This window comes from Microcebus murinus, chromosome 6 (genome assembly GCF_040939455.1).
Source record: "Microcebus murinus isolate Inina chromosome 6, M.murinus_Inina_mat1.0, whole genome shotgun sequence".
NCBI lineage: Eukaryota > Metazoa > Chordata > Mammalia > Primates > Cheirogaleidae > Microcebus > Microcebus murinus.
The window spans coordinates 59,804,086-59,831,957 of NC_134109.1; the positions used below are offsets into that span (position 1 = coordinate 59,804,086).

The 27,872-nt window shown below is 38.8% G+C and overlaps 2 protein-coding genes across 5 annotated transcripts in view; both read left to right on the plus strand.

Annotated features, from left to right (window-relative positions):
* SNX6 (sorting nexin 6) overlaps nt 1-27,872 on the plus strand; it is a 334,434-nt gene that overhangs the window by 193,819 nt on the left and 112,743 nt on the right. The gene's annotated exons all lie outside the window — the stretch shown is intronic.
* On the plus strand, nt 8,246-17,438 carry CFL2 (cofilin 2). 3 transcript variants are annotated; one of them, XM_012736494.3, is made up of 4 exons: nt 8,246-8,403; nt 9,405-9,712; nt 9,842-9,918; nt 10,003-17,438. In XM_012736494.3, the coding sequence occupies exons 1-4, from the start codon at nt 8,401-8,403 to the stop codon at nt 10,113-10,115; spliced, it is 501 nt and encodes a 166-aa protein (XP_012591948.1). In that variant the 5' UTR covers nt 8,246-8,400; the 3' UTR covers nt 10,116-17,438. The 3 variants fall into 3 exon arrangements, with proteins under 3 accessions (XP_012591948.1, XP_012591950.1, XP_012591949.1); XM_012736496.3 differs by lacking the exon at nt 8,246-8,403 and adding an exon at nt 8,439-8,506; XM_012736495.3 differs by lacking the exon at nt 8,246-8,403 and adding an exon at nt 9,169-9,299.

Consider the following 27,872-nt stretch of genomic DNA (forward strand, 5'->3'; position numbering starts at 1 on the left):
TCTGTAAGGGAGGAAAACATTACAGCTCTTAATTAGAGTTCTGAAATTCAAACCTAAGATACTGTGATAATTGAACAAAAGTTAAAACAAAATCGTTTTAGTTAAAATGTCTAGATTTTTAAAATACCATTTGACAAGAAGAGATTAAGGCCTCCATGACATTCTCCCCATTTCAAACCTTTTCATAGGTTTTAAACCTGTAAAACTTGGAACAAAACCCCAAATCCTTACAGTAGAGGCTCCCCAATCTCGGCTCAAGTTGCCCTTAGTGTCTCAGTAATTTTCTCAACGCACTCTTAGGCCAAAAGAAATATTCATGACCTAACAATTTAGTGCCTATTGGGCACTGCATAACTTCTTAAACCTTGGAATCGTATTGGACACAGCCATCTTCATTTCCTACTCCACGCTGATTTTCCCGTGGGGTTTGCTTTTAACACAGCAAGGGCGAAAAAAATACATGGAAAGGAACTGAGTAAGCTTTGGAAGTGTAACCACTTCGAGACTGTAGTTCCCGTGGTGTCCGACAGATAGCGCTGTGTTTGCCTTAAAATTTAAAAATATCCGATGAGTTTGCTGGACCATCCCGGGAAGCCTCAAAACACAGTTTGGGCCTGGCCTGGTGGCTCACGCCTGTAATCCTAGCACTCTGGGAGGCCGAGGCGGGAGGATCGTTTGAGCTCAGGAGTTGGAGACCAGCCTGGGCAAGAGTGAGACCCCGTCTCTACTAAAAAAAATAGAAAGAAATTAGCTGGACGACTAAAAATAAATAGAAAAAATTAGCCGAGCATGGTAGTGCATGCCTGTAGTCCCAGCTACTGGCGAGGCTGAGGCAGGAGGATCGCTTGAGCCCAGAAGTTTGAGGTTGCTGTGAGCTAGGCTGACGCCATGGCACTCTAGCCCAGGCAACACAGTGAGACTCTGTCTCACAAAAGCGCACACACACACACACACACACACACACACACACAGTTTGGATCATGGTTTATAAAGTCTTGCATTAACTGGCTCCTGACTATTTCTTCAGCATCATCTGGAAGCTTTCATTATTGTCCATTACACTCCAGTTCTACTGGCTTTTGGTTTTCCCAAAAGAACCAAGCTCCTTAGCTCAGATTTTTTGTGTGTGTGTCATGCTTTGCCTTTGTTGCGAGGACCCTTCAACTGGAGAAATCATCTTTACTTCCCCTAGTCTATACCAGGAACCCCAGTTACTCTATCATTAGACTATGTGTCATTTACTATCTACTCCCAGTGTCTAGCATAGTTTCTGGCACTGTATAGTAAGAACTCAATATCTTTTTTAAAAAAATGTTTCTATTGACATATTTATTAAGAATTTAGTCTTAAGACACACAAGTAATCCAGTTGTGAAATAAAAGAGAAATTTCTTGTTAGCAGCTCAATTCATCAGTAAGCAATTATAAATCTAAAAGGTGATAGCATTTTAGAATGTGATTGCTAACATACCTATACTGGCATTTTTAAAAACAAATTTGAGAGAAAAAATAGTCTTTTCAATAAATGATACTGGGACAACTGGATACCAATATGTAAAAGAATGAAATTAGCCCCCTACCTTGCCATATTAAAAAATTAACTAAAATAGATCATAGACCTAAATGTAAGAGCTGCAACTATAAAACTCGTAGAAAGAAACATGAGAGTAAATCTTTACAACCATTAGGCAATGGTTTCTTAGATATAACATTAAAAACACAAGCAACAGAAGAAAAACTAGATAAACTTAAACCTCATCAATTTTAAAACTTTTTTGCTTCAAAGGACACCATTAAGAAAGTGAAAAGATTTTAGAATATGTGGAGAAAAGAAAAAAGAAATCAAAAAGATAGCTGAAAAAAGGAGAGGGTTTTTATTTTTTGAAATCATGTATCTATTAAAAGATTTGAAACTAGAATGTATAAAGAACTCTTAAAACTCAACAAGAACAAAATAATCAAATTTTAAAATGGACTAAGGGTAGGAATAGACATTTCTTCAAAGAAGATACTAGAAGCACATGAAAAGATGCTCAACATCATTAGCCATTAGAGTAATGCAAATCAAAACCGATGAGATACTACTTCACAACCACTAGTATTGTTAAAATAGACAGACAACAACAAGTGTTGATAAGGATGTGAAGAAATCGAAATCCTCATACATTGAGATTATAAAATGTGTGGGTGGGATTATGAAATGGGCCAGCCACTTTGGAAAACAGTTTGACAGCTCTCCAAAATATTAAACAAAGTTACCCTATAACCCAGTCATTCCACTCATAGGTATATACCTAAAAGAAATTAAAATATATGTTCACACAAAAATCTGTACATGAATGCTCATGGCAGCATTCATACAGCCAAAAATGCAAACAACTGAAATGTTCATCAATTGATGAATGGAAAAGGAAATGTGGTATTTCCATGCAACATAATATGATTTGGCCATAAAAAGGAATAAAGTACTGATACATGCTACAGCCTGGATGAACCTTGAAAACGTTAAACTAAGTGAAAGAAGCCAGTCACAAAGACCACATATTATACAATTCCATTCATATGAAATGGCCAGAACAGGGAAATATACTAGAGACAGTAGATTAATGGTTGCCAAGGGCCAAAGGGAAGACAGAATGTGGAGTGGCTGCTCTTTTGGAGGTGATAAAAATGTTCTAAAATTAGATGGTTGTGATGGTTGCACGACTGTGAATATACTAAAAAACATTGAATGGTACACTTAAAAGGGTACATTTCTTAGTCTGTGAATATCTCAATACAGACTTAGAATTTTAGAAACACATTTGAAAACTCTTGTCTCATCAATCATGCAGAATGAAGTTCTCACTGTAGGATTGCCTACAAGGCTCATAGACCTACTACTTCCTATCCTTCTTTATTCCCTACCCGAGACTCTGGCAAACTTCTTGGAATTTCTTATGTTTTACGGATGAGCTGTAGCTTTGTACATTTGGTTCCCTTGCTTTGAATGCCCTTCTTCTATCTGCCTAATTAACTTCCACTTGTCTCTTAAGACCCACCTCACTCCAGACTGAGCTGGTGGCCCTCCTTTTTGCTCACAAGATATCCTGGGCATATGCCATTGTACCAGGCATGGGATTGTTTCATAAATGTTGGCTTCCTTGCTGTATATTTCCACGGGACTTTCTTCAAGACAGGGACTATGTTGTATTTATCTTTCCATTACCAGCTCCCTGATGGAGATACTCAATAAATGAAATGAATGAATGAATGAAATGAATAAACTCTTCATTCTTGAATTTGTTTTTTGATTGCTCTCTTACTCTTACTCTAGTCTGTTAATATTTAGTTTTTAGATGTTACATTTTTCATGTATGATTTTCCATCTATGGTTTTAAGATCTACAGCTTTTGTAGTAAAGTAAGCTAAACAAAGATTGCCATCTTAGATAAATTACTAGCAAGTTTCTTTTCTCAGGTGCTATTTATACACAGGTTGTATAATTTAGGTAACTGGTTGCTACTTACCATCACAATTTAGTTACTATTGAGGCACTATTAATGTTGTGTTTGAGATGTTACAAATAAACAATAAAAAAATAACAAAAAAACAAAAAATAAATAAATAAACAAAAAACAAAAAAGAGATGTTACAAATAAGCAGTGAATGCATCTAATAAATTGTGTCTGTGAGTTAATAAATTGAAGCTTGTATGTATTTATGCCATTGAAGCTGGTATTTGTAGAGTTTGAGACCATTTTGAACCACATTTTACTACTTGCTGCATTTCACTACTTCTACCTCTTCATGACCTCTTCATGTGACACAAACTGCTAAGTTTTTTTATTGTGAAGTCACACTCCTAAATTAGAAAAGAACTAGAAATGAGACATATAAGACCCAAATCGAGTTTTATGGATCAGAGAATGAGTCACAGAGATCAGACTCCAACACATACCTCCCACTGTGTTTATTTTCTAGTTCTAAGTTCAAACTTGGATTTAGAAAAATACATGACTTGCCTCCCCATCAGTCTTTTAGCTCAGGCGTGGGTTAGGAAGGATATGTCAGAGTTAAGAAGGTATGTGGGTAGAAAGGTACATTTTGAAGTGGTGAGTGTCTTTATGGTTACACTTGTCTTTGTCGGGAAGTGGCCGTGGGAGCTGAGAGTGTGATGTCTCTTGACAGGGAGTGGAGCTTGAACAGAATTTTTCTGCATAATCTTCCAAATTCATTATTTTAGATAGGTCTTGAAAAATGATTTTCAAACTGTTACATTCTACAGAACCTGCATCTAGATCATTTCTTGGGGGAATATGTTTATTAGGGGGTATTCACTTCTCCAATTTTCTAAGGACTCTTGTGCAAACAAACTCTAGCTGAGCCCTAAGAATCGGTGAGCACTGCGACTGCTCCATGTCTGTTGCCAGTGAGTTGGTAAAATCAGAGCTTTCATCTTTGCTCTGCTCTGGTGGTAACAATAGCCCCAGGGTTCCCATTTCTGTGCTGGACAGGAGCATTACCTACATTATCTCACTTGATCCTCTCCATAATCCCGAGAGGGAGGGGTAATATAATCCCTATTTTACACATGAGGAAACTGAGCCTTAGAATTAAATCAAGGCCTGAGATTGTACCACTACTAGTGTCAGAGCTGAGACTCCGTTCAGCGGTTACTCTCAGTCCCCAAGAGTTGTTCATTGCTGCCATCCATGGGTGGTCCGGTCAGTGGATAATAATTTACATGTGTGTTCTAGTACATTGTTCAGGACCCTTCTGTCCTACCTGTTAATTGTTTGCTTGGGCTTGAAATGGCTCAAGGAACAGATGAGGTGTGGTAGTCACAGATGGGCCACCCCAAAGATGTTCCTGTCCTAAGCCCCAGAACCTGTGAATGTTATCTTACATGCCAAAAAATATAATTAAGGATTTTGAGAGAGGGGAAATTATTCTAAACTACCAAGTAAGTTCAAAATAATAGTAATGGTCCTTATAAGTGAAAGAGGGAGGCAGGGTCAGAGGAGATGTGGTGACTGAAGTAGAGGTCAGAGTCATGCAATCGTGGGCGGGAGCAGCCTCTAACAGGGGTCCTCAAACTTTTTAAACGGGGTCAGTTCACTGTCCCTCAGACCCTTGGAGGGCCGTTGGAGAGTGAGGCGCACATTACACACATGCACACTGTGGGCCCAGGAGGAGTTAGCTGCTAAGCAGGACAGGCAGCAGCGAGAAAAACACCCATCCGGCTGGCCGGATACATGTCCTCGGCAGGACACATGTGGCCTGCGGGGCCGTAGTTTGAGGACACCTGCTCTAGAAGCTGGAAAAGGCAAAGAAACAGATTCTCTCCCTACAGCCTCCCAAAATAATGAAGCCTTCCTGGCACTCCTTGATTTTAGCCCTGTAAGACTTATGTCTGACTTCTGACTCCAGAAATATAAAGAAAATAAAGTTGCATTGTTTTAAGCCATTAAGTGTGTGGGAAATTGTTACAGTAGCAAATAGGACATTAATACACATGGTGTCTGACATTCAGATCCCTCCCCTACCCAGGGGCCAAAATTTACACAGCAATGATTGGTAATGCTGCCCTTGACCAAGTGGTGGTAAGTTCTGGTTATAACTCACAGGAGTGAGGAGAGGGAGCTGCTACCGGTCCTGAGGTTCTCAGAGTCATCCTCTCAAGGGTATGTAGAAAGGCCTCACAATCTTCAGGAGCTTCCTTTTTGTTCTCGTCATAGCATTAAAGCATCTTACATTTATTATTTCAGCATCTATTGAGTACCTACTATGTTCCAGGTTGCAGAAACTCAAAGATGAGTAGGACTTAGATCCTTAAGTAGCTTACAGTGCAGTAGAGTGGCCGAACACATAAACAATATAATGCCACAAAATATATGCAAGGACAAAAATATCTTCAGAAAAAGAATCCTAGAGCATGGGAGGTGCAAACTCTGGGAAGAGGAAAAGGGACCAGGAGGTTTGGAAAGTGGTTGATGTTAGAGCTGGAGGGTATCTTAACATCTTCGGAATCCCCAGCTTTGGTGGAAGAGGCTCTGACACCTAATCTAGGTCCCCATGTCACCAGACATGGTCTCTACCTATGCTACTACAAATCTTCATCGATTTGGAAGAGGAAGAATCCAAGAAGGAAAAGAGTTGCTAATACCCACACATAGCAGATGATCAGAGGTCTGGAAATGCATTCTCTATGACTTTCTTGGAAGTTCAAGAGAGATAAAGTGAGAGGTTTCATAAGCGATAGTGGATCAACTAAATATAAAGTATTATCTACTTGCTTTGGATGCATGCTTAGACACTGGGAAATTTCTTCCCAATTTTGTTTTTAAGTCAATCTTTCAATTAAGAAAACAAACCCAGCTGGGCGAGGTGGCTCAGGCCTATAATCCTAGCTCTCTGGGAGGCTGAGGCGGGTGGATTGCTCCAGGTCAGGAGTTCGAAACCAGCCTGAGCAAGAGCGAGACCCCCGTCTCTACTATAAATAGAAAGAAATTAATTGGCCAACTAATACATATAGAAAAAAAAATTAGCCAGGCATGGTGGCACATGCCTATAGTCCCAGCTACTCCGGAGGCTGAGGCAGAAGGACCGTTTGAGACCAGATGTTTGAGATTGCTGTGAGCTAGGCTGATGCCACGGCACTCTAGCTGGGGCAACAGAGTGAGACTCTGTTTAAAAAAATAAAAAAATCCAAGATGCAGACATAAAAGTAGGTCTGTGTTTCATGGGCAACACCTAACATGCTCCATTTAAAATATATTAAATTTTGCCTCAGGGTGGTGGCTCATGCCTGTGATCCTAGCTACTTGGGAGGCTGAAGCAGGAGGATGGCTTGAAACCCAGGAGTTCGAGACTGTAGTGAAACATGATTATGCCATTGCAACCCAGCCTGGTCAACAAAGCAAGACCCTTCTCTAAAAATATATATATATATTTTAATTTTGGACATAAGAAGTTATCACACAATCTAGGGCAAACTCCCTTTATGATATTCCATCCCTAAACTTAATCCTGAGACCACCACATATGCACCATTTCTTACTGTATATGAGAACTAATATACACAGAAACTGAAATCTAACGCTGGAAAAGACCTTAAAGATAATTTAATGACAGACTGTCTTATAGACAAGCAACCTGAGGTTTGGAGAGGTTAAGAGAGACTTTCAAGGTTACAGAGATGGGGCAATGCCAGGAATAATACTCAACCCAAAGTTCTTGCTGCACACCACATTTCTGGGTTCGTTTGTTTCAAGGTTTTACCTGTACTTGCTTCAGACTAACAATTTTTAGTGCATATCATGTTCACAAAATAAATTTAACTATTGATCAGAGCTTAAATTCATCCTACTAATTTTACAAATGAAGAAAGTGAGGCTAAAATGGCAAACATTTAGGAGAAAAGGTAGCATTTTTCATTATAAGCAGATAAGCACATAAAGTGTTTCGTTAGTACACTTTGGTTATCAACTCAGTGTTAAGACTTTATTAAAATTTTCCTCAAAGTATAAAGTGACAATCATTTCTGTGATAAATGGGATACAATTTATCAAAAAAGTTAGAGAAGCTGTCTTGGCTCAATGCATGGGCTTTGCTAGAAAAGGTTGGGTCAGCTTATTTGACGTCAGCTGCTATAGCTGAGGCTTCATGAAGAGACATGGAGAGTACAGTCCCTTTCCTATGAAGTACAAAAGGATATTACCAAGGAATGTTACTACCTAATTTTTCTCTATCATTATTATTATTTCAACTACACACTTTTGAAAAGTGATTTTCCAACTCTGCTTATCATTGGCAGCAGGGCGCAGGGAGGGGTATCCCTTATAGTATTCTCATTTAATGGAAGGAAAGAAATCTAAACAATTCATGCAAATTTGCGGTTTTCCAAAAAAAAAAAAAAAACCAAACACGTTGAAATCCAGCCTCTATCAGTGGAAACCATGTGTAAATTCTCCTCACACGCGCCCCAACCCTGAGAGCAGGGCCGCGTGGAAACGCCCCTCCGGGAGTCCAGCGCTTTCCCCCGGCGGCTGACGGGTGATGCCCAGGGGCTCGAAGCGGCCCGGCCAAGTCCCCGGGCTGTGCGACCGCCGCGCCGCCGCCCGGGCCTGCAGGGCTCGCGCTCCGGGGTCAGGCCGAGGACGCGGGCTGGCGGGGGGACGGGGCCGGGGCCGGGGCTGGGCCCGGCCGGGAGCGGGGCGGCGCCCGGGGGGACCGGGCGTGCCCACGTGACCGCCCCGCCCGCCGCCTGCGGCCGCCGCGCCCCGCCGCCTCGCTCGGGCTGCAGCTGCCGGCGTGCCCCGCACTAGCCGCTGCTCGCCCCTCCCTCTCCTCCCTCTCCTCCTCCCAGTGCCACAGAGCCGGAGCTCGAGTCGCCGCCGCAGCCACCGCCGCGGACACTATGGTAAGGCGGGCGCGCCGACCGGGAGGCCGGGGCGCGACGAGGAAAGACCCCTGCGCGGCCCTGGGAGTGAGGCCGCCATTTTAACCTGATTTTGGCCTCCGAGGTGGGCGCTTCTACGCTGCGGCCCCGCTGCTCTGTTATGCGACCGGCCTGCCCTCCCGCCTCAGGCCCGGCCCTGCCGCTCTTGGGGATTCCTGGGGGCTGGGGGAGCCCCGGGACCGGGGCGGGTCGGGGTCGGGGCCGGGGCCAGGCGGCCGGGGGCGCGGCAGGGTCCGCCAAGTGCAGCCGTGCGCGCGCCGCGTTCGCCCTTCGCTTCCTGATTTTACTTAACACGCGCTCTAAAATCGATACGTGCTCTGAAGGCTTTGGCTCAGGGTCTGGAGGGCCTATAATACAACCCTTACGGGGAGATTCAGAAGGTGGGAAAACTCTTTTTAAAATGCTTCCTCGGGGTAAAAAGCTTTTACACGCGACCGGTTAGTTTTGAAGCGTCTGCATTTGGGCTCTGGGGCGATTATGTTGTAGCCGTGGGCGGTTTGGAGTTTACACTCGATTCTCTTTCCTTATGAGGAAACGTCAGTGGCTGGGATGACTTTAAAGAAAAAAATAGTAGAAGCATTAACTGAAATCCAAAAGTGTTTTTTTAAGGCCCGCAGAGTTGACACAATACAGAAGGTATTTTTGCTGCTGCTCCTGAAGCTCTGACATCACCCAGTGAAATAGGAAACATTTCAGGGATGGGACAACTTGTATTTGTCCCTTTCGCTCTACCTTTTCCATTCGCTACTACGTCCAAACCTCTTTAAGAAGGATGAATGACAGGATGAGTTAGAATCTTTCGGTGTATCATACACTGATTTTTAAAATGTGACAAATCTGATTGTATTCCTTGCGTGGTACGGTGCAATTTTTGATGTTCAGTGAATCCTCTATAAGCAAACAGTAATTTTGATTAAAACCAAAATATGTGTTCTGAGTTACTGTTCTTTGTTTATTTTCAGGCTTCTGGAGTTACAGTGAATGATGAAGTCATCAAAGTTTTTAATGATATGAAAGTAAGGAAATCTTCTACACAAGAGGAGATCAAAAAAAGAAAGAAGGCAGTTCTCTTCTGTTTAAGCGATGACAAAAGACAAATAATTGTAGAGGAAGCAAAGCAGATCTTGGTGGGTGACATTGGTGATACTGTAGAGGACCCCTACACATCTTTTGTGAAGTTGCTACCTCTGAATGATTGCCGATATGCTTTGTACGATGCCACATACGAAACAAAAGAGTCTAAGAAAGAAGACCTAGTATTTATATTCTGGTGTGTAAAAACAAAAGAAAAAAGTACTTTTAAAATGCAAGGATTATTATTATCATAGTCAGTCTTACCTTTGTTTTTCTTATAAATGGGATTCAACAATTGTTTTTTGTTTTTTTTTTTTTCCTGTAGGGCTCCTGAAAGTGCGCCTTTAAAAAGCAAGATGATTTATGCTAGCTCTAAAGATGCCATTAAAAAGAAATTTACAGGTACAAACATTGACTATTTTGTGCAGAGAAATTACTCTTTCTTGATAATAGTGTAGTGGGTTAATGTTTTTACTTTTCTTTTAGGTATTAAACATGAGTGGCAAGTAAATGGCTTGGATGATATTAAGGACCGTTCGACACTTGGAGAGAAATTGGGAGGCAATGTAGTAGTTTCACTTGAAGGAAAGCCATTATAAAATGACAGTCAAGTGCCATCTGGATCTTAAGGAGCTTCCATTTCTCCAGCTCAGTCCTCGGAATAGTATTAGGTTTTGTGGGTTTTTTTGTTTTGTTTTATTCCCCTTTCCACTGGGCCCTTCCAACACAATGAATGAAGGAGATACCATTCATTTAAGCAGCCTATCAGTGATTGCCATTAGACTGTTTAATACTGTTACTTTTATGTAGAGCCTAAGGAATGCCTTCTTGTTATATTTTAGCCAAAACCCCTACAGCAAGCACTACAATGAATGTGTTTGTCAATGTGAATAGCTTAGAATACTGCAAAGGGTAAGCTAATTGAATGCCTTGAAAGTATTATCCACTGGTCAGATGGTAAACTTTTTTCAGTATTATTTAAAGTTCCACTTGATTGCAGTCTGAGGCTCGAGCATTGATACACCTCACCTGCCTTGGCAAGGCTATATTTGTGACATGGCAGCACGGATATAACACTATGCATTAAAAGCACTTTTTTGTAACAAGTTTAATCTTCCAAAAGGAATGCCAATTAAGTTTCGTTAACTGTGTCATCAATTTATCCTAGTACCTCAGTGTTCATTCCTGTTACCTGCATATCTTAAAAGAAATAGCTGTTATTAATGCCTTTTTGTTTTCTGTTGTGTGTACACTACTGAGTAAGTATAGGAGTTTTATGTTTACCATGTGAATCCTGCAACACTAAAGATACTTTGAATATCAGTCATGATGGCAATTTCTGTATAAAAGCGCCTTAAATGGAACATTGTTTTGAGATCAGACTCCCCACCCTCACAAAAATGGCCACGTTGCAATAAAAATTGTGGCATATTATAGAATGTTGCCTTGTTTTCCTTGGAAATTTTGCAAATGTTATGTGAAACCACTTCTAGGGTAAACAGCTATTATTAATCTCTGCACTGGTAATTTGTGAATTTTTTGTACAACATTCATGCATGATATTTTCCATATTTGTTGGATTTGTTTGCTTTTGAAAAATATTCTATTCTAAAGCCAACATAAAATACCATTGTTAAAGGGTGATACTTTTATAAACATTAGTTTATTTATTTCCTTATGTGTTAATACAGAAATCAGAAATTATTTTTTGCACTTTGACATACTCTTTAGTATCTGATTTGTTCTCTGGATAAATTAGCATAGTTATTTTTTTATTCACGTTTACATTTCTAAGTAGTTGTGTAGTAGAAGCAGGAAGCTCTCAACTGCTTATTTGGTCATAAGGAAAATAATTTATAAAATGTCCTTCAAAAGTTTAATGATACTTCTGATGTTTAAGAATGTTCATTTCAGCTAATATTTCTTAATATATTTTGCAAATTGAATTGGAATAAGGAATTGATATAGCAGTCTTAAACTTTAGTAGTAGGATTTGGCTGTGGTCCAGACTGCTCTCCTTATAGAGAATTTGATCTGCTCAGTGTGAGCGGTTTGCTGTTAGCCAGAGCTATTTATGGCAAACACATGCTTTTGTATCTTGTCATAGTTATCCACAAATGGCAAAACTGGACTTGATTCTACTGGTATGCAAAACAGGCATGCTGTAAGCAGTCAGTCGTGGCTCAGAACTTAACCCCATAGCTCTGAAGAATGCTTTTATCAGAAAACAGGAAATGAAAATATCCCTTTAAAAAAATTTTTTTAATATGTGGAAGTAATTTGAGTTTGATTAGATTTTTTTCCATATTTTTCAGAGATTTTTCAGATGAGAACATTAAAAATAGGACTTAAATGTCTAGGCTTCCATTTAAAATTATATGAATGGTTTGGGATCCTTTTGTACTGAGCAATTTTATTTCAGGCTTACAGCTGTCCCCGTGAGTTATTCTGGACATTTCAATGACTTTTTGGTAAGGCCAAACTCTAATAAGCAAAGAGAATACTGATATATACTAAACCATATATGCAAATGATATTTGCACCATGACATTTTTTTTGTTATTTTCTGATTCTTTTAAAAAAAATACGGGACTATAAATCAGTTATATAGTAGCTTTTGTTTTTATAGCTGATTCCTCAACTTCCTCATATGCCTCTTTATATAATATCAGAGATTAAATACTGCTTTAAACTATGATACTTTGATTTGTTAGATTGACAAAACTGACATTATTATAGTTAAGTTCATCTTTGAAGTACATCTTTGTGCATAGAGCCAAAAAAAAGATAAAATTAATAATGGTTCATGTGTTGTTTGAGACTAATTTGGCATTTGAAATTATCATTTTATTTTACAATCATTTACAATGAAACAATGTTCCAGTTAGCTTTAAAGGTGTACGGTGCTAATTAGTAAAATATTGAGGGCAATATTTTACTGCTAGCTTGCAAAATTATAAGTTTAAAAAATAAAATATGAAAATATTTAAAGCTGTTGAAATGTGTTTACTTATAATTTGAGACATTAAAAGTTTTAAAATTGACATTGCAGATCAAAGAGGCACCATTACCTTTAGTTTGTTTTTCAAGATTTTAGTTAGTGTACTTTCTCATTTAGCAATGCCACGTTTCTTTGAAAACTGAGTATTATAGCAATTAATTTTAGTATTTTCAGAAAAATGGGAACAGTTGGCATTTGTCCTAAACTGGCTATCAGCTGTTGTTTTCTATCATTATCTAAAATAGTGTGGCCAGCATTGTGTATTTAATGTACGTTTTTAGAAGATTGGAAGAAAAGCCTCTTACTAGGTTTGAGCTACTCTGATATACAATCTTTGTAGCAGCTAATTTATGGAATCTGGCAAATGAGATTTGGGAGAAAATTCTTTTAAAAGTATTTTCTTAGTAAGGAATAATCTCAGCAATGGTAAATCATTGAGGGGTTGAGAATACTTTTCATTAGGTTTGCCACACTGAAAGAACAATCTTGTTCTCTTCATGGGTCCTATTTTTGCTTGCAAATTTAATAGTAGCTGGAGATGCAAAACAACATGAATATTCATTTTCTGTGAATAGTATTAAAGCTACTAGAGATGTGCAGGCAGACTCCAATTAATATTGCTTTTAAGACAGCATGAGTTTATGGATGTTATGTGTATCTTACCAGCCAATAAAGAAGTCTGAGGCTTTTCCTTTGCTGTGGAGCATCCAAATAATTGCTTTCTTATAGATTGAGAGTCATCCCTCCACTTCAGTTTCCTTTTATAACACAGTCAGACAAATCTCTGGAGCCTCAGTTTCTTACCCCAAAATATAGAAATGATAATGTCTGTCTATCATAGCTGATTGCTGAGCATCAAATATGTACATGCTTTTTTTGAAAACAGGAATATCCTATATAAATACAATAATTTGTTTAAACCATTCATTCTTGTTTTTTTTTAATTTTAATTTTATCAACAGACATGCTAGCTAACATTCTTTTTTTTTTTTTTGAGACAGAGCTCACTCTGTTGCCCAGGCCAGAGTGCTGTGGCATCAGCCTAGCTCACAGCAACCTCAAACTCCTGGGCTCAAGCAATCCTGCTGCCTCAGCCTCCTGAGTAGCTGGGACTACAGGCACACACCAACATGCCTGGCTAAATTTTTCTATATATTTTTAGTTGGCCAATTAATTGCTTTCTATTTTTGTAGTAGAGATGGGGTCTTGCTCTCGCTCAGGCTGGTTTCGAACTCCTCACCTTGAGCTATCCACTTGCTTCAGGCTCCCAGAATGCTAGGGATTATAGGTGTGAGCCACTGTGCCCAGCCTTTAGTTGGCCAATTAATTTTTCTATTATTTATTATTAATACCCTAAATTTATGTAGGCCTTCATAGTTTTCAAGTCACTTTAAATCTGTCTGATTGTTTTAGGTTCTCTTACCAGCTAACCATATTTTTTCCACTACACATGAGGAAACTGAAGTTTGGAGAGGTTAAAGGACATTCCAAACTATTGAATAGCAAAGCTAATCCACATGGGACTGCATGTACATTGTAACATACTGTATTTCTTTCTTTTTTTTTTTTTTTGAGACAGAGTCTCACTTTGTTGCCCAGGCTAGAGTGAGTGCCATGGTGTCAGCCTAGCTCACAGCAACCTCAAACTCCTGGGCTCAAGCGATCCTCCTGCCTCAGCCTCCCGAGTAGCTGGGACTACAGGCATGCACCACCATGCCCGGCTAATTTTTGTATATATTTTTAGTTGGCCAATTAATTTCTTTCCATTTATAGTAGAGACGGGGTCTCGCTCTTGCTCAGGCTGGTTTCGAACTCCTGACCTAGAGCAATCCGCCCGCCTCGGCTCCCAGAGTGCTAGGATTACAGGCGTGAGCCACCGCGCCCGGCCTGTATTTCTTTTTTGAAAGATGGAATAATCTGATATTTTGAGCAAGAGAGGACTACTAATTATTTAGTATGTTTTTAAAATAGCATCATTCCAAGAATATTTGAAAAACAGTCAAGGAGTTTTTGTTTTCTAAGAAAGCTCATACTTATAAAAATCTGAAATATTTTTATATTTCAAAGATTTTCTTAAATGTTTCAGTATTGTAAATGTATAGAATTGTGGGAAACATAAGGATTGTACAGCCACATTTTACAGAAGGCTGGTATCTCTGAATCCTTTTCCAAAAACTTGGATATCTCCCTCCCCATGTTCCCCTATCCATCTTCTAAGGAAAAAGAATACTATATTGTGGTTAAGTGCTTGGACTTAGACATCAGACTGTTTGGGTTGTTCACATACAGGCCTTTAACACTTACTAATTGAATGATCTCAGGCAAATCACATAACCTCTCAAACCTTTAGTTGTTCCATTCCTAAAATGGGGATAATAATTATACCCCATCTCATAGAATTGTAAGGACAAATGAAAGTACTTGGAATAGTTCCTAGCATACAGTGAGTGCTCAGCAGACTGATCCTAAGATTTACATTCCAAACCAGGACACTTCTTGAGAGTGAAAGGGAGAGCTATTGATCATTACACCAGGACAACAGGCTTAAAATGTGCCAATCCTAAGCAAACCAAAAGATGTGGTCCGGAAGTATAGGCTGGTATTGAAATGTAATGCTTAAATAGAATGAGTTGTACTAAAGACTCAAGATCATCATTTATTAGGTATATTATATAACTCATGCTGACTTGAGGAATCTCATGAGATATATGATTGTTCTTAAGTAATCTCAGGAGGATTGAATTTGGCTTTTTATGCTTTTTTTTATAGTTTTTCTTTTGACTTCCATACTTACAAACTGTTAGATACTGTATTTTGCTATTATTGTCAGTATGCTTTGTCTGTAGCAGCTTCTACTAATTATTGCTTTTCATCACCTGTGGGTGTGGAAAACCAGGTTTGTTACAATTGTGTATGAGAAAGTGAATGCATCCAGAGCCAGAGTTTGAGAGCAAAATGCCTGAGCACATGAACTTTATTCCTTTAGGCTGTTTTAAAGAACTTTGTGTTGTATTTTCTGGGTTTTGATTTTATTTCTTTTTTAAATAAGGAAGGTTTGTGAAAGAACTGACCTATAGATAAAGGAAGCATTACTGTATCATAGGTGTCTAAAATATCATTGATATTTAAGGAAATCATATTTCTTTTTGTACTGGTATCTTTGAGACACACAAAGGAATTTGTTTTCATTGTTAAGAGAAGGAAGGTTTATTCTTGATCCTTTTTTTTTTTCCTTAGAGACAGGGTCTCACTATGTTGTCCAGGTCTTGAACTCTTGACCTCAAGTGATGCTCCCGCCTTGATCTCCCAAAGTGCTAGGATTATAGACATGAGCCACCTTGCTCAGCCCAATACTTTTTGCTTATTGAAACAAATACATAATAAGATATGAGAACAAGTATTTGATAAAGTAATCTTTGAAAATATAAAATGCCATTTGACTTTCTCTTAGTTTATTTTATTAGATTTTTCTTACATGTTCTCTAGACATACTCATTAAGAGGTAGCTTTGGGTTTTTTTGTTTGTTTTTGAGAAAGAGTCTCACTTTCTTGCCCAAGCTAGAGTGAGTGCCGTGGCGTCAGCCTAGCTCACAGCAACCTCAAACTCCTGGGCTTTAGCAATCCTCCTGCCTCAGCCTCCCCAGTAGCTGGGACTACAGGCATGCACCACCATGCCCGGCTAATTTTTTCTATATATATTAGTTGGCCAATTAATTTCTTTCTATTTATAGTAGAGACGGGGTTTCGCTCTTGCTCAGGCTGGTTTCGAACTCCTGACCTTGAGCAATCCGCCTGCCTCGGCCTCCCAGAGTGCTAGAATTACAGGCGTGAGCCACTGCGCCTGGCCAGAAGGTAGCTGTGATACTCTTCATGTAGACCCTTCATTCATTCTTGACTTCTGATGGTTAATTTTATTATGCGCAGAACAATTTAGTAGTTTATTTGGCATAACAGAAAAATTTAGAACAGATTTTTATGCACATGAATTGTCATTTTCCCACAGAAGTAAAAAAGCTCTTACGTTCATGGTGTTGTGGCATATTTTCTCTCATTTTATGTGTTCTTAATAGTGGAATTTCAAATATTTCCCTTGGGAAGTTGATAGTTACTGAGTAAACTACAAAATTTCTGGGCATATGGCCCAAAGCCTCTTTAATATGTGTTCCTGTGAGCTGATAGAGGCTTTTTTTTTAATCAACTGAAAACTAAATCACTAAATAAAAGGAAAGGTGGTTCCCAAATTGGCATAATTGAGCACAGTTTTATAAAAGAAAAGGCAGCAGAGTATTTTATAAAAATCATAAAACTTTGTTATACCACACAAGAAATAAGATGATGTGAAAAGTATCTTGTTCCATGAAACAAGTGGAAAATAATTTTATGTGAGGAATAAATTAATGTTTAGACCTTTTATGTGTAAGATACTAATAGATCAAAGACTGAGAGAAAAAGAGTGACATTTCCTTTACTTATGACTGCTTATTGACAATTTGAAGGAATGTACAGAATTTTAAATGTATATAGTTTTCATTTTAAAAAGTCTTTTATGTGAGGGGGAAGGGGATAAGAAGCTAACAATATGGTGTTAAGAATTTTCCTAACTTGAAATACATTTAGATTTTAAAATGTACCTGGGTTTTGGGGGGCAGGTTTTAGGCATAAAGGTAAAAGAAAACAGAGGCTGAGGTGGGAGTATCGCTTGAGCTCAGGAGTTTGAGACCAGCCTGAGCAAGAGTGAGACCCCGTCTCTACTAAAAATAGAAAAATTAGCAGGCTGTACTGGTGGACAACTGTAGTCCCAACTACTCAGGAGCCTGAAGCAAGAGAATCACTCGAGCTCAGGAGTTTGAGGTTGCAGTCAGCTACGATGACACCATTGCATGCACTTCCACTATACCCAGGGCAACAAAGTGAAACTCTGTCTCAAAAGAAAAAATAAAGGAAAATAAAATGTTGACTTATAATTATTTTTATGTTTTTGTTTGTGTGTTTTGATACAGGCTTTCCCTCTGTCATCCAGGCTGCAATGCCTGAGCCAATGATAGCTCAGATAACCTTGAATTCCTTGGCTCAAGCAATCCTACTTCAGCCTCCTAAGTAGCTGAGACTACAGACATATGCCACCATGCCCAGCTAAATTTTTTTGTTTGGAGTTGGGGGTCTCACCATGTTGCCCAGGCTGGTCTTGAATTCCTGGCCTCAACCAGTCCTCCTGCCTGGGCCTCCGAAAGTGCTGGGTTTACAGGCATGAGCCACCATGCCCACCCCATGTGATTTATAATTTTTAATACTGTTATGTATTGAGTATTGTGTATACTTTGAAGAACTGCTACAGTAGAATTTATTATTAGAAAATTGACTGAGCAGTACTTCCATCCTTATTTTTTGTTTTTATTTACCTGCTAAAGAAAAATGTCATATTTATCATAGTATAGCAGTTCTTAAGAAATACCAGGTATGGCTAAGTGCAGTGGCTCACACCTATAATCCCAGCACTTTGGGAAGCCAAGAGAGGCGGATCACTTCAGCCCAGGAGTTCAAGACCAGCCTGAGCAACATAGAAAGATGCCATCTCAAAAAATAAAAAATATTAGCTGGGCATGGTGGCACATATCTATTGTCTTAGCTACTCAGGAGACTGAAGCAGGAGCCAAAGAGTTTGAGGCTACAGTGAACTATGATCCAGCCACTGTGCTCCAACTTTGGCAATAGAGCAAGATCTCATCTCAAAAAAATATTAAAAAAAAAATACCAGGTGACTGATTTAGATAGGTGTCTTCTGTACTGGCTGTAGAAAGAAGTTTGGGGATTACTTGAAGTGTCATTCAATGTCATTACAACCGTAAACAAAAGTTTCCTGCTCTGAGCTGGCTGTTTTAGTTCGTTCCAATTTCTTCTTTGCAGTATATGAAATAAATGAATAGAATTCTAGAAAATGAACCTCAGGTTAAAAAAAAAAAATATGAGGACATTCTCATAGAAAAATCCTGAAAACGAGCTAAGGTAATATGGTCAATATTCTTCTAGGTAACTCTTAAAAAATGATTGTATGTACTTTTATTTCAAAAATAACATGTTCAGTGTGGAACCTCTGCAAAATATGGTAAAAAACAAATAAGAAAGCTAAATCATGAACTAGTTTTATTTTTATTTTTTTCTTTTTTTTCACTCTCATCAAGTCTGTAATGAACTAGTTTTAAATGCTGCAAATTACTCGTGTTAAACTATCATGACTAATAGGGATATTCCTGTGGTTAAAATTGGTTTTAAGTTACCTGTAAATGCTAGTAAAGAGGGAAGACTTTACCTTAAATATTGTTTGTGCAGATTCCATAGTATTTTTTATCCCAGAACTCTGTTGTGACTTGAGTCACAGAGGAGCAGATTTGAATCTTGAAAATTATGCGTTGCACCTACCTAAATACTTGACTTAGTGTCATCTACCATAAATATTTGAAACCACAAAATTTTCCTATATTTCTTGTGCCACCTACTTTTGTTACATTGGGAATTGATAATAGGCACCCCTTGCATGATTTTTACTGTTCCCCAAAGGAATTGTTTTATAAAACAAGACGTTTCCAATGAATCAGGGCTCTAGTTTTCTCCAGGTATGTGTATGAAAAAGTTTAATAGACACTTGTTCCTGGTACACAGTGTAAATCATCCTCTAATCTACTTTGTCCCTATTAAAAGATTTAAGATAAAATATAATGTATATATTTTGCACTAAGCCAGGAGCACTCAATGTATATTTGATGTAAAAGTGATATTTACTAATTTGACTCAAATTATGCAGACCAAACATTGACTAATTGACTCGTAGATGTTTAGTTCTCATTTAACGTAATTTAAGAGAGAGTTTGCATTTTGTGTGCTATTCCAAGAGGGTCTGGTAATCCCAGTGATTAAAGAAACATAAGATTTATGTTTGCTGTGGAGAAACATGATCGTCCTGGCCACTATGAATCACTCTGGAAACATCCCTTCCCTGTTTCCCAATTACTCAGATCAGTAGATCAAATTCAGTTCAGTTCAACAAACATAAAGCACCTTTCTGGGTCTCAAAATGCTTACTGTGATACAGAAAAGGCAAGCATATAAACAAATGATTATGATACAAGACAGTAACTACAACGATATAATACTACAAAATTTAGAAGATAGGGAGTGATTAACTTTAGAGTTGGCATGGGCTTGGAGAAGGTCTTACAGAAGAAGTAGTGTTTGAGCTGGGTTGTGAAAGATGAGAGAGTTCACCAGAAATCAGTATGAAAGGATTATCCTAGAGAAAGAAGAGCCATGCAGAGGCCCTGCAAATGGTTTGTTACAACTCCTTAGTCAGAGTCAAGCGTGAAGCACTGTGATGAGAGAAGTGCGGGGAGGTAGGTATGAGCTAGGTCATTGAGGGCCGTGGAAACCATGTTATGGAGTCCAGTGTAAAACCTGCGCTGAGGAGCTGGTGCAGGGTTTTAAGCAGAGGAGTGGTGGGATCTTTCTGAAACAAATCTGATCATTTATGAACATGATGAGGATGTAGGGAAGGAAAAAGAAATTGGAGGCAGTTAAGAGGCCTGACTCAAGGCAGTAGCAAGTTCATTGGGGGTGGGAATGTTTGAGAGGTTTATAGGAGAAGTGACAGGGTTTGATTCATTTCATAATTAAATGAAAGGGTACAAGGCTTTAATAATTTGGAAAATGTTAGCCATATTTTTAGTATTGATATTTAAGATCATTTAAGTATCAGTTTGGCTCCAAAAAGACAAGATATTTGTAAATTAGGAGAGAAAAAATACTAAATACATTTTTAATGAAGGTAACATCTCAATAGCATGAAATAAATCCTTGGCTAAAAAGTCATAGGTCTGGTATTTGAATATAGATTTATAAGCCTGATTTGCAGCAATTTACATATAACAATGGTTTCAATAGATAAGAAAATTTTAAAACTACCATAGTTATAGTATCTTTGAAATGGAATACCCTACAGTTTAAGAAGTCTTGGTTATATTTTTCATTTTATGCTTGAGCTTTTATTGTAAAACTTGTCTGTCTACACATAAGCCATGGCAAAACTCCTGTATCTAAGATTTTAGAAAGAGCTTCATTTCACGCTGTTCTTTATCACATCATAATCTGCTCATTAGAGAAAGCCTGGCCCACTCTTTGCTGGTGATAGAAAACGGAATTTTCAGTCATCTAAAAGATGACTTTCTATTAAAGAAGATTTTAAATCCTTACTAATATATAAAAGCTATTTATAAATATAATGTCTTAGTTCATTTCACAAGTACCATCCAGAATCAAAGGTTCCTCTTTTTTCACCTCCTTGTAATAAAATTACTTAATCATATTGTTTTAAAATTGCTTTTATGATAACTAAGTTCTTTTCTGAAAGGCCTTACACTCATCAGGAAAACATTGAGTGTCTATTTGTAGAACACTATTCTGGCCATCCTGAGAAGTAAACTCAAGGGCACTTTTATAATCCAGCTGGAGAGACAAAATAGACCTGTGAACTAATAAGTATTCAGTGATAAGCATTTGAATAAGCATGGAGGGAACGCAGGAAAAAAGAAGTATCCAAAAGAGAAAAGATTTTCTAGAAGTGAGTTTTAAACAGTATTTAGAGAAAATAGTTGCTTTAAAAAAAAAAAAAAAAAAAAAAAAGACCATTTCTCTTCAAATATAGAATTGTTATTTGATATGAGGTTCCAATAGGTTCTTTCTTCACTGAAAATATCTCCTTAGTATCAAGGACAAAAAGGGCCTTTTTTTTTTTTTTTTTTTTTTTTTGAGACAGAGTCTTGCTTTGTTGCCCAGGCTAGAGTGAGTGCCGTGGCGTCAGCCTAGCTCACAGCAACCTCAAACTCCTGGGCTCGAGTGATCCTTCTGCCTCAGCCTCCCGGGTAGCTGGGACTACAGGCATGCGCCACCATGCCCGGCTAATTTTTTATATATATATCAGTTGGCCAATTAATTTCTTTCTATTTATAGTAGAAACGGGGTCTCGCTCTTGCTCAGGCTGGTTTTGAACTCCTGACCTTGAGCAATCCGCCCGCCTCGGCCTCCCAAGAGCTAGGATTACAGGCGTGAGCCACAGCGCCCGGCCAAAAAGGGCCTTTTAATCACTACTTCCATGAAATCGTTTTGGAAAAAGCCTCTGGCCAAGGTAAAAACCTTGCTTTGGGAGCGCTATGTTCTATGTGGTTAATTGTCACGGAGCTCTGAGTTTCCACAGATCTTCCCAGCCTTTTCTAAAGACCCTTTGGCAGTCTGGTAAAGCCTACAAACTCTTCCGAATAATGTTTTTGAATATATATAAAACTTGTGATACCATAATATGAATGCTTCTTTATTAACACATTACATAATATTTAGCAGTAATCTCATAACTACCACAATTTGTAGATGAATATAAATGATGCTTGGAGATATCTGCAACAATGTAACATGACATGAATATATCCGGGGTTTCTGTTGTTGAAAAAGCCATAGGTACTGCTGCTGATTGTGGTTTATTGCCTATATACATAATTGAAGGAACTGCTACGTTTCCATTATGGGTAGTTAAAATAAAGATGTAATTTTTAACTGGTCCCTTGAATTCTTTCCATGGATCCCTGGGGGTGGGGGGTCCAGAGACCCCAGGTTAAAAAACCCTATGGCTTAGGAATTACCTGAGAAGCCTCAGAAAGTAAAAGACTGAGTGGGTAAAATTCAGGACCTCTCACATCTATTTCAGTCAAAGGAACTGCTTTTTTTTTTAGAGACAATCTCACTCCGTTGCCTGGGCTAGAGTGCTGTGGCATCTGCCTAGCTCTCAGCAACATCAAACTCTTGGGCTCAAGCAATCCTTCTGCCTCAGCCTCCCGAGTAGCTGGGACTACAGGCATGCACCACTATGCCTGACTAATTATTTTTTCCAGCATTCTCTAGAAAGCACAATTTTATATATATTTTTTTTTAGTTGGCCAATTAATTTCTTTCTATTTATAGTAGAGATGGGGTCTCACTCTTGCTCAGGCTGGTTTTGAACTCCTGACCTTGAGCGATCCTCCCAGCTCGGCCTCCCAGAGTGCAGGGATTACAGGCCTGAGCCACCGCAGCTGGCCTGCTTTTGTTTTATATATTTGAATGCTATATAATATTTTACTTGGAATAAAAATAGTTTCTAGAGCTAAATAATGTGTAATTTTGAAAACAATTGTAAATGAAAAAAATTGATTGTGTTTATCTTACTTTTTAAAACTTTAAACTGGTTTCTTTTGTAAATGTTTTAAACACATCAAGTTTATAACCCTGGAAATAGATTTGGAAATTGGCAGCATATAGGTAAAGCCATGGAGCATCAGTAAGATGCCCAGCAAAACTCTGTGTGTGTAGCAGGAGAAGAGGAATGGGCCCAAGGAAGAGAAGCCTGCAAAGAAGACAAGGAATCCTCAGAGAGGTAGGAGGAGAAATTTTTGTGATGTTACAAAGCAAAGGGTGCCAAATGCTGCAGAGATGTCACATATGATGAGCACAAAAAAGAATATACTGAATTTGGCCCTAATGAGGTCAGCAACCTTTCCTGTGGCATTTTCAGCAGAGTAGGGAGAGCAGACGCCAAGTTGAAATGGTGGAAAGCTGAATAAGAGATGAAGTGAAGACAGTGTGGTGTAGATCAGTGCTTTCAAATGCCCATGATTCAGCACAGTATCTTTAATTTCCAGTCTGTCATAGACTGACAACAGGGTCCTACTGTGTGTGACTAGTCTGTAGCATGCACCAGGTGCAGCATACCCCTAGAGTTGGACAACAACCAGACTGGTCTATATTCTGTTCAACCAGACAAGTCCACTGGTTCCAAGAGTGGCTGTCATGGCCATGTCAAATGGCTATAAAAGTTTCTAAATGCTTATTGTCATTTCTGTACAGTAGCAGAGGTATTCTTTTAAGTTTATCTGTTAAAGAAGAGAGAGCAGACAGTACTTCTCCAGGGCTAGAGTGCCATGGCGTCAGCCTAGCTCACAGCAACCTCCAACTCTTGGGCTCAAGCAATGCTCCTGCCTCAGCTTCCCGAGTAACTGGGACTACAGGTATGTGCCACCACGCCCGGCTAATTTTTTCTATATATTTTTAGTTGGCCAGTTAATTTCTTTCTATTTTTAGTAGAGATGGGGTTTTGCTCTTGCTCAGGCTGGTTTCGAACTCCTGACCTTGAACAGTCCTCCCGCCTCAGCCTCCCAGAGTGCTAGGAGTACACTCTGAGCCACCGCTGCGCCCGGCCTCTATTATTTCTTACAACTTTCTCCTCTGAGTATCTTCTAATGCTTATGTTTTGCATTCTTTTCAGCCCCTAGTTTGGATCTCCATCACCTAAAATAGTTCCTGGTACACAGAAGACATTCCATTTAAAAGGTTATTGAACAAACGAATGAACTTCCATGTCGACTGTGGAGGATCTAAGAAGACCTGTGTTTCTAGATTTTATAGTAGAATATCTTGCCTCACTTAGTTTCTGGATATTTATAATTCCCTCTAGTCAGGGAATTATCAGAGAGGCCCATCATCTATTCACAGTCTTGATATTCCCCTCTGTTTTCAAAGGTGACATCATTGACCTTTATTCAGTAGCACCTGTGCTTTGAGGTTTTTTTCTTTTCAAAGCTAGTAACAGGCCGGGCGCGGTGGCTCACGCCTGTAATCCTAGCACTCTGGGAGGCCGAGGCGGGCGGATTGCTCAAGGTCAGGAGTTCAAAACCAGCCTGAGCGAGACCCCGTCTCTACCATAAAAATAGAAAGAAATTAATTGGCCAACTAATATATATAATATAAAATCAGCCGGGCATGGTGGCTCGTGCCTGTAGTCCCAGCTACTCGGGAGGCTGAGGCAGGAGGATTGCTTGAGCCCAGGAGTCTGAGGTTGCTGTGAGCGAGGCTGACGCCACGGCACTCACTCTAGCCTGGGCAAGAAAGCGAGACTCTGTCTCAAAAAAAAAAAAAAAAAAAAAGCTAGTAACAGATTTGCGTCTTGTCTTGCCTCTTCTGCAAGGGCATACATTAACAAAGGGCTAGACAGGTTTGGGACCATGCCATTGCCACAGAAGAAAGAGAACTGAACCCACATATACAGAGCTCAAACCTTAATATAATATTTTAGTCTGCTTATTGCAGGCCAAAGGAAAAAAGTAAAAAGAATAATAAAATTTTTAAAATTAAAAAAACAAAAAAAGGATAATATTTTAGTATAAAAGAACTCAGGTTATTCATAAACCTCTTCACTTTCTTATTTCTCTAATTGGACTGATTTTCAAACACCCTCTTCTTTTCTCATCCAAAGCATTGCCCTAGCCAACACACTGGAACTCAGATGTCCGTGGAAAAATAAGAATTGCCAATATAAAATGTGGGCAACAATATCAGAAGCCAAAGAAAAGTGGACAATTGTAGTCATTTATTCAGCAGACATTTACTGAATGCTTAGTATGTACCAGACACAGCACTGAGTCCCAGGCCTGTAGTTTCCCTTGAGGGATGCATAAAACTCAAGTCCAGTGGGGTGTGACAGGCTAGATTTCTATGTTTTAGTATTCAGTGGGACTTTTTTTACCTGTGGCAGCTGGAAGATTTTTTTGCAGTGCATACCACTTATACAGCTAAAGCACATCCTATGCTAAATTGCTAGCCTTACTCAGACATCGTCTAACAGGTTTAAAGAAGAAGCAGGAAAATCCCAGATGTGTATGTATATGTGGTTTGGGGACGGGGTAGTAGGGAAGGTGATTAAGTGGAAATGTTTGTACTTTTTGGAAACAAGTAGTGGTTAAATTTATTACTTAATAAGGGATTATGACTTTTTTCCCAATTCTGGGGTAAGGAGGACTTTAATTCTTCACTCGTGTATCTTACTTTCCATCTGGTCCTCAATATAAAGCACATAAGCTATAGGAAAGTCTATTGCCACATTAGAGGTGGTGACTGTTGACTATAGTGTATGGCTTACATGAATTTGTCCATTCATTTAAAAACAATTTAATCAGCCTGGGAAACATAGCAAGACCCTATCTCTACAAAAAATTTTAATTAGCTCGATGTGGTGATATGGTGATGTGCACATGTAGTAGCAGCTACGTGGGAGTCTGAGGTGGAAGGATCACTTGAGCCCAGGAGTTTGAGGCTGTAGTGGGCTATGATTGCACACTGAACTCCAGCCTGGGTGACAGAGTGAGACCACATCTCTAAAAAAATAAAATCAATTTGATCCAGCAATTCCACTACTGGGCATCTCCCCAAAAGATCAAAAGTCACTTTACGAAAAAGACACCTGCACTTGAATGCTTATAGAAGCACAATTGCAAAGCTGTGGAAACAACCCAAGTGCCCATCGATTCATGAGTGGATTAATAAAATGTGGTATATGTATACCATGGAATACTACTCAGCTCTAAGAAACAATGGTGTTATAGCACCTCTTGTATATCCCTGGATACAGCTGGAACCCATTCTAGTAAGTGAAGTATCTCAAGAATAGAAAAACCAGCACCACATGTACTCACTGGCAAATTGGTATTAATGGATCAACACCTAAGTGGACATATAGGATTAACATCTATCAGGTGTCGGGAGGGTAGAAGGAGGGAGGAGGGGATGGGTATATACAACCACAAGTAAGATGTGCAACATTTGGGGGATGGACATGCTTGAAGCTCTTACCCGAGGGAGGAGGGGGGCATGGGCAATATATGTAACCTTAACACATGTACCCCCATAATGCGCTAAAATAAAAAATAAAAAAATAAAATCATACATATTTATGGGGTACAATGTAATGCTTTGATACATGTATAATGATTAAATCAGAGTTATTAACATATCCATCACCTAAAATATTTATCATTTCTTTGTGATGGGAACATACAAAATCCTCTCTTCTAGCTATTTTGAGATATACAATACCTTTTGTTGACTATAGTCACCCTGCTGTGCAATAGGACGCCAGTACTTATTCTTTCTTCCTAATTATATTTGTTGAGCATCCTCTCCTATCCTCCCTCCCCCATCAGTCTCTGGTAACCACTGTTCTATTCACCACTTTTATAAGATCAACTTTTTGGATTTCACAGATGAGTGAGAACATGCAGTATTTGTCTTTCTGTGTCCAGCTTATTTCACTTAACATAATGTCCTCTGAGTTCATTCATGTTGTTGCAAATGACAGGATTTCATTCTTTTTATGGCTAAATAGTATTCTATTGGGTATATATACACCACATTTTCTTCATGCATCCATTGTTGGACACTAGGTTGATTCCATATCTTGGCTAATAATAGGTAACTTCTATGGCGCACTTGCTATGGGCGATTCATGTAGATTATCTCCTTTTATCCCCCAAAACTTACCTAGTAGTTGTGCTGCTACTACTCTATAGAATAGAAACTGTCGCTTAGAGTTTCCCACCTTTCTCTCCCTGTCTCTATGATTTCATTTTTTAGAACCAGCACTTTTAACTCCTGTGTTATTTTTGTCCCCAATTAAATGAGTGAACAAGGTAAAATAGTATAATGCCTGTCCAATAATAGCCATTTAATAATTACATTCTTTCCTCTTTTTCTCAATACTTACAAATGTTATGGAGTATCCAGGACTTCAAGCTCTACATTGAGATAGTAGAAGTGAAAACTAAAGAAATATTCTGTAGTGTTCCTGGACCATGGTCAGTGGAATTAGGTAGGTGGCCACCCAAACTATGACGATCCAGGAGTCTACTTCTGCTTGATTTTATTGGGTAATAATTAGGAAGAGCAAAATGGATTCTACAAATAATTAAAGTAGCATAAAAAGAAATCCAAACCATCATAACTGTTTGGGTTTTGTTAAGGTAACAGGAACTTCAGCTCCTATAATGTGCAAACAAGCCTACTGTAAAATAAGAAATCTCATTTATGAATGCAGCCTTTTTCATATCCCTGAACTTAGAGCCTGGACACGAGGAAGGAACTATAAAAGAGAACTGACCAGTGCTGAAGTTTTACCAAAATGCCAACAGAAAGGGTCAGTTTCTCCCTGGACAGTGATATTGAACCAATGAAAAGTAGGGCAGCACATGACCCTACTTTTCACTGATTAAAAGAATCAACCCTAACATTAGGTCCTTGGGAGTGCCAGAACAACTTTCACTCCAGTGAAATCCACATGCTTACAAGATGTTGAATTCACTAGAATTTTTATGAATTTGAGGTCTCCCAATCTTAATTTTCAGATATTAAATCTTTAGCAGCCACTTCTTATCCAGAAATATTCCTGTAGCAGAGGTTTTCTCCCCACTGCTGAACTAAATCTGAGGAAATTATAACTACTCTTGGTCTTACC

Coding starts and splice junctions, on each gene's coding strand:
- CFL2 (XM_012736494.3), top strand. Junction 9,713..9,841: donor GACCTAGTATTTATATTCTG/GTGTGTAAAAAC, acceptor TTTTTCCTGTAG/GGCTCCTGAAAGTGCGCCTT. Junction 9,919..10,002: donor CATTAAAAAGAAATTTACAG/GTACAAACATTG, acceptor CTTTTCTTTTAG/GTATTAAACATGAGTGGCAA.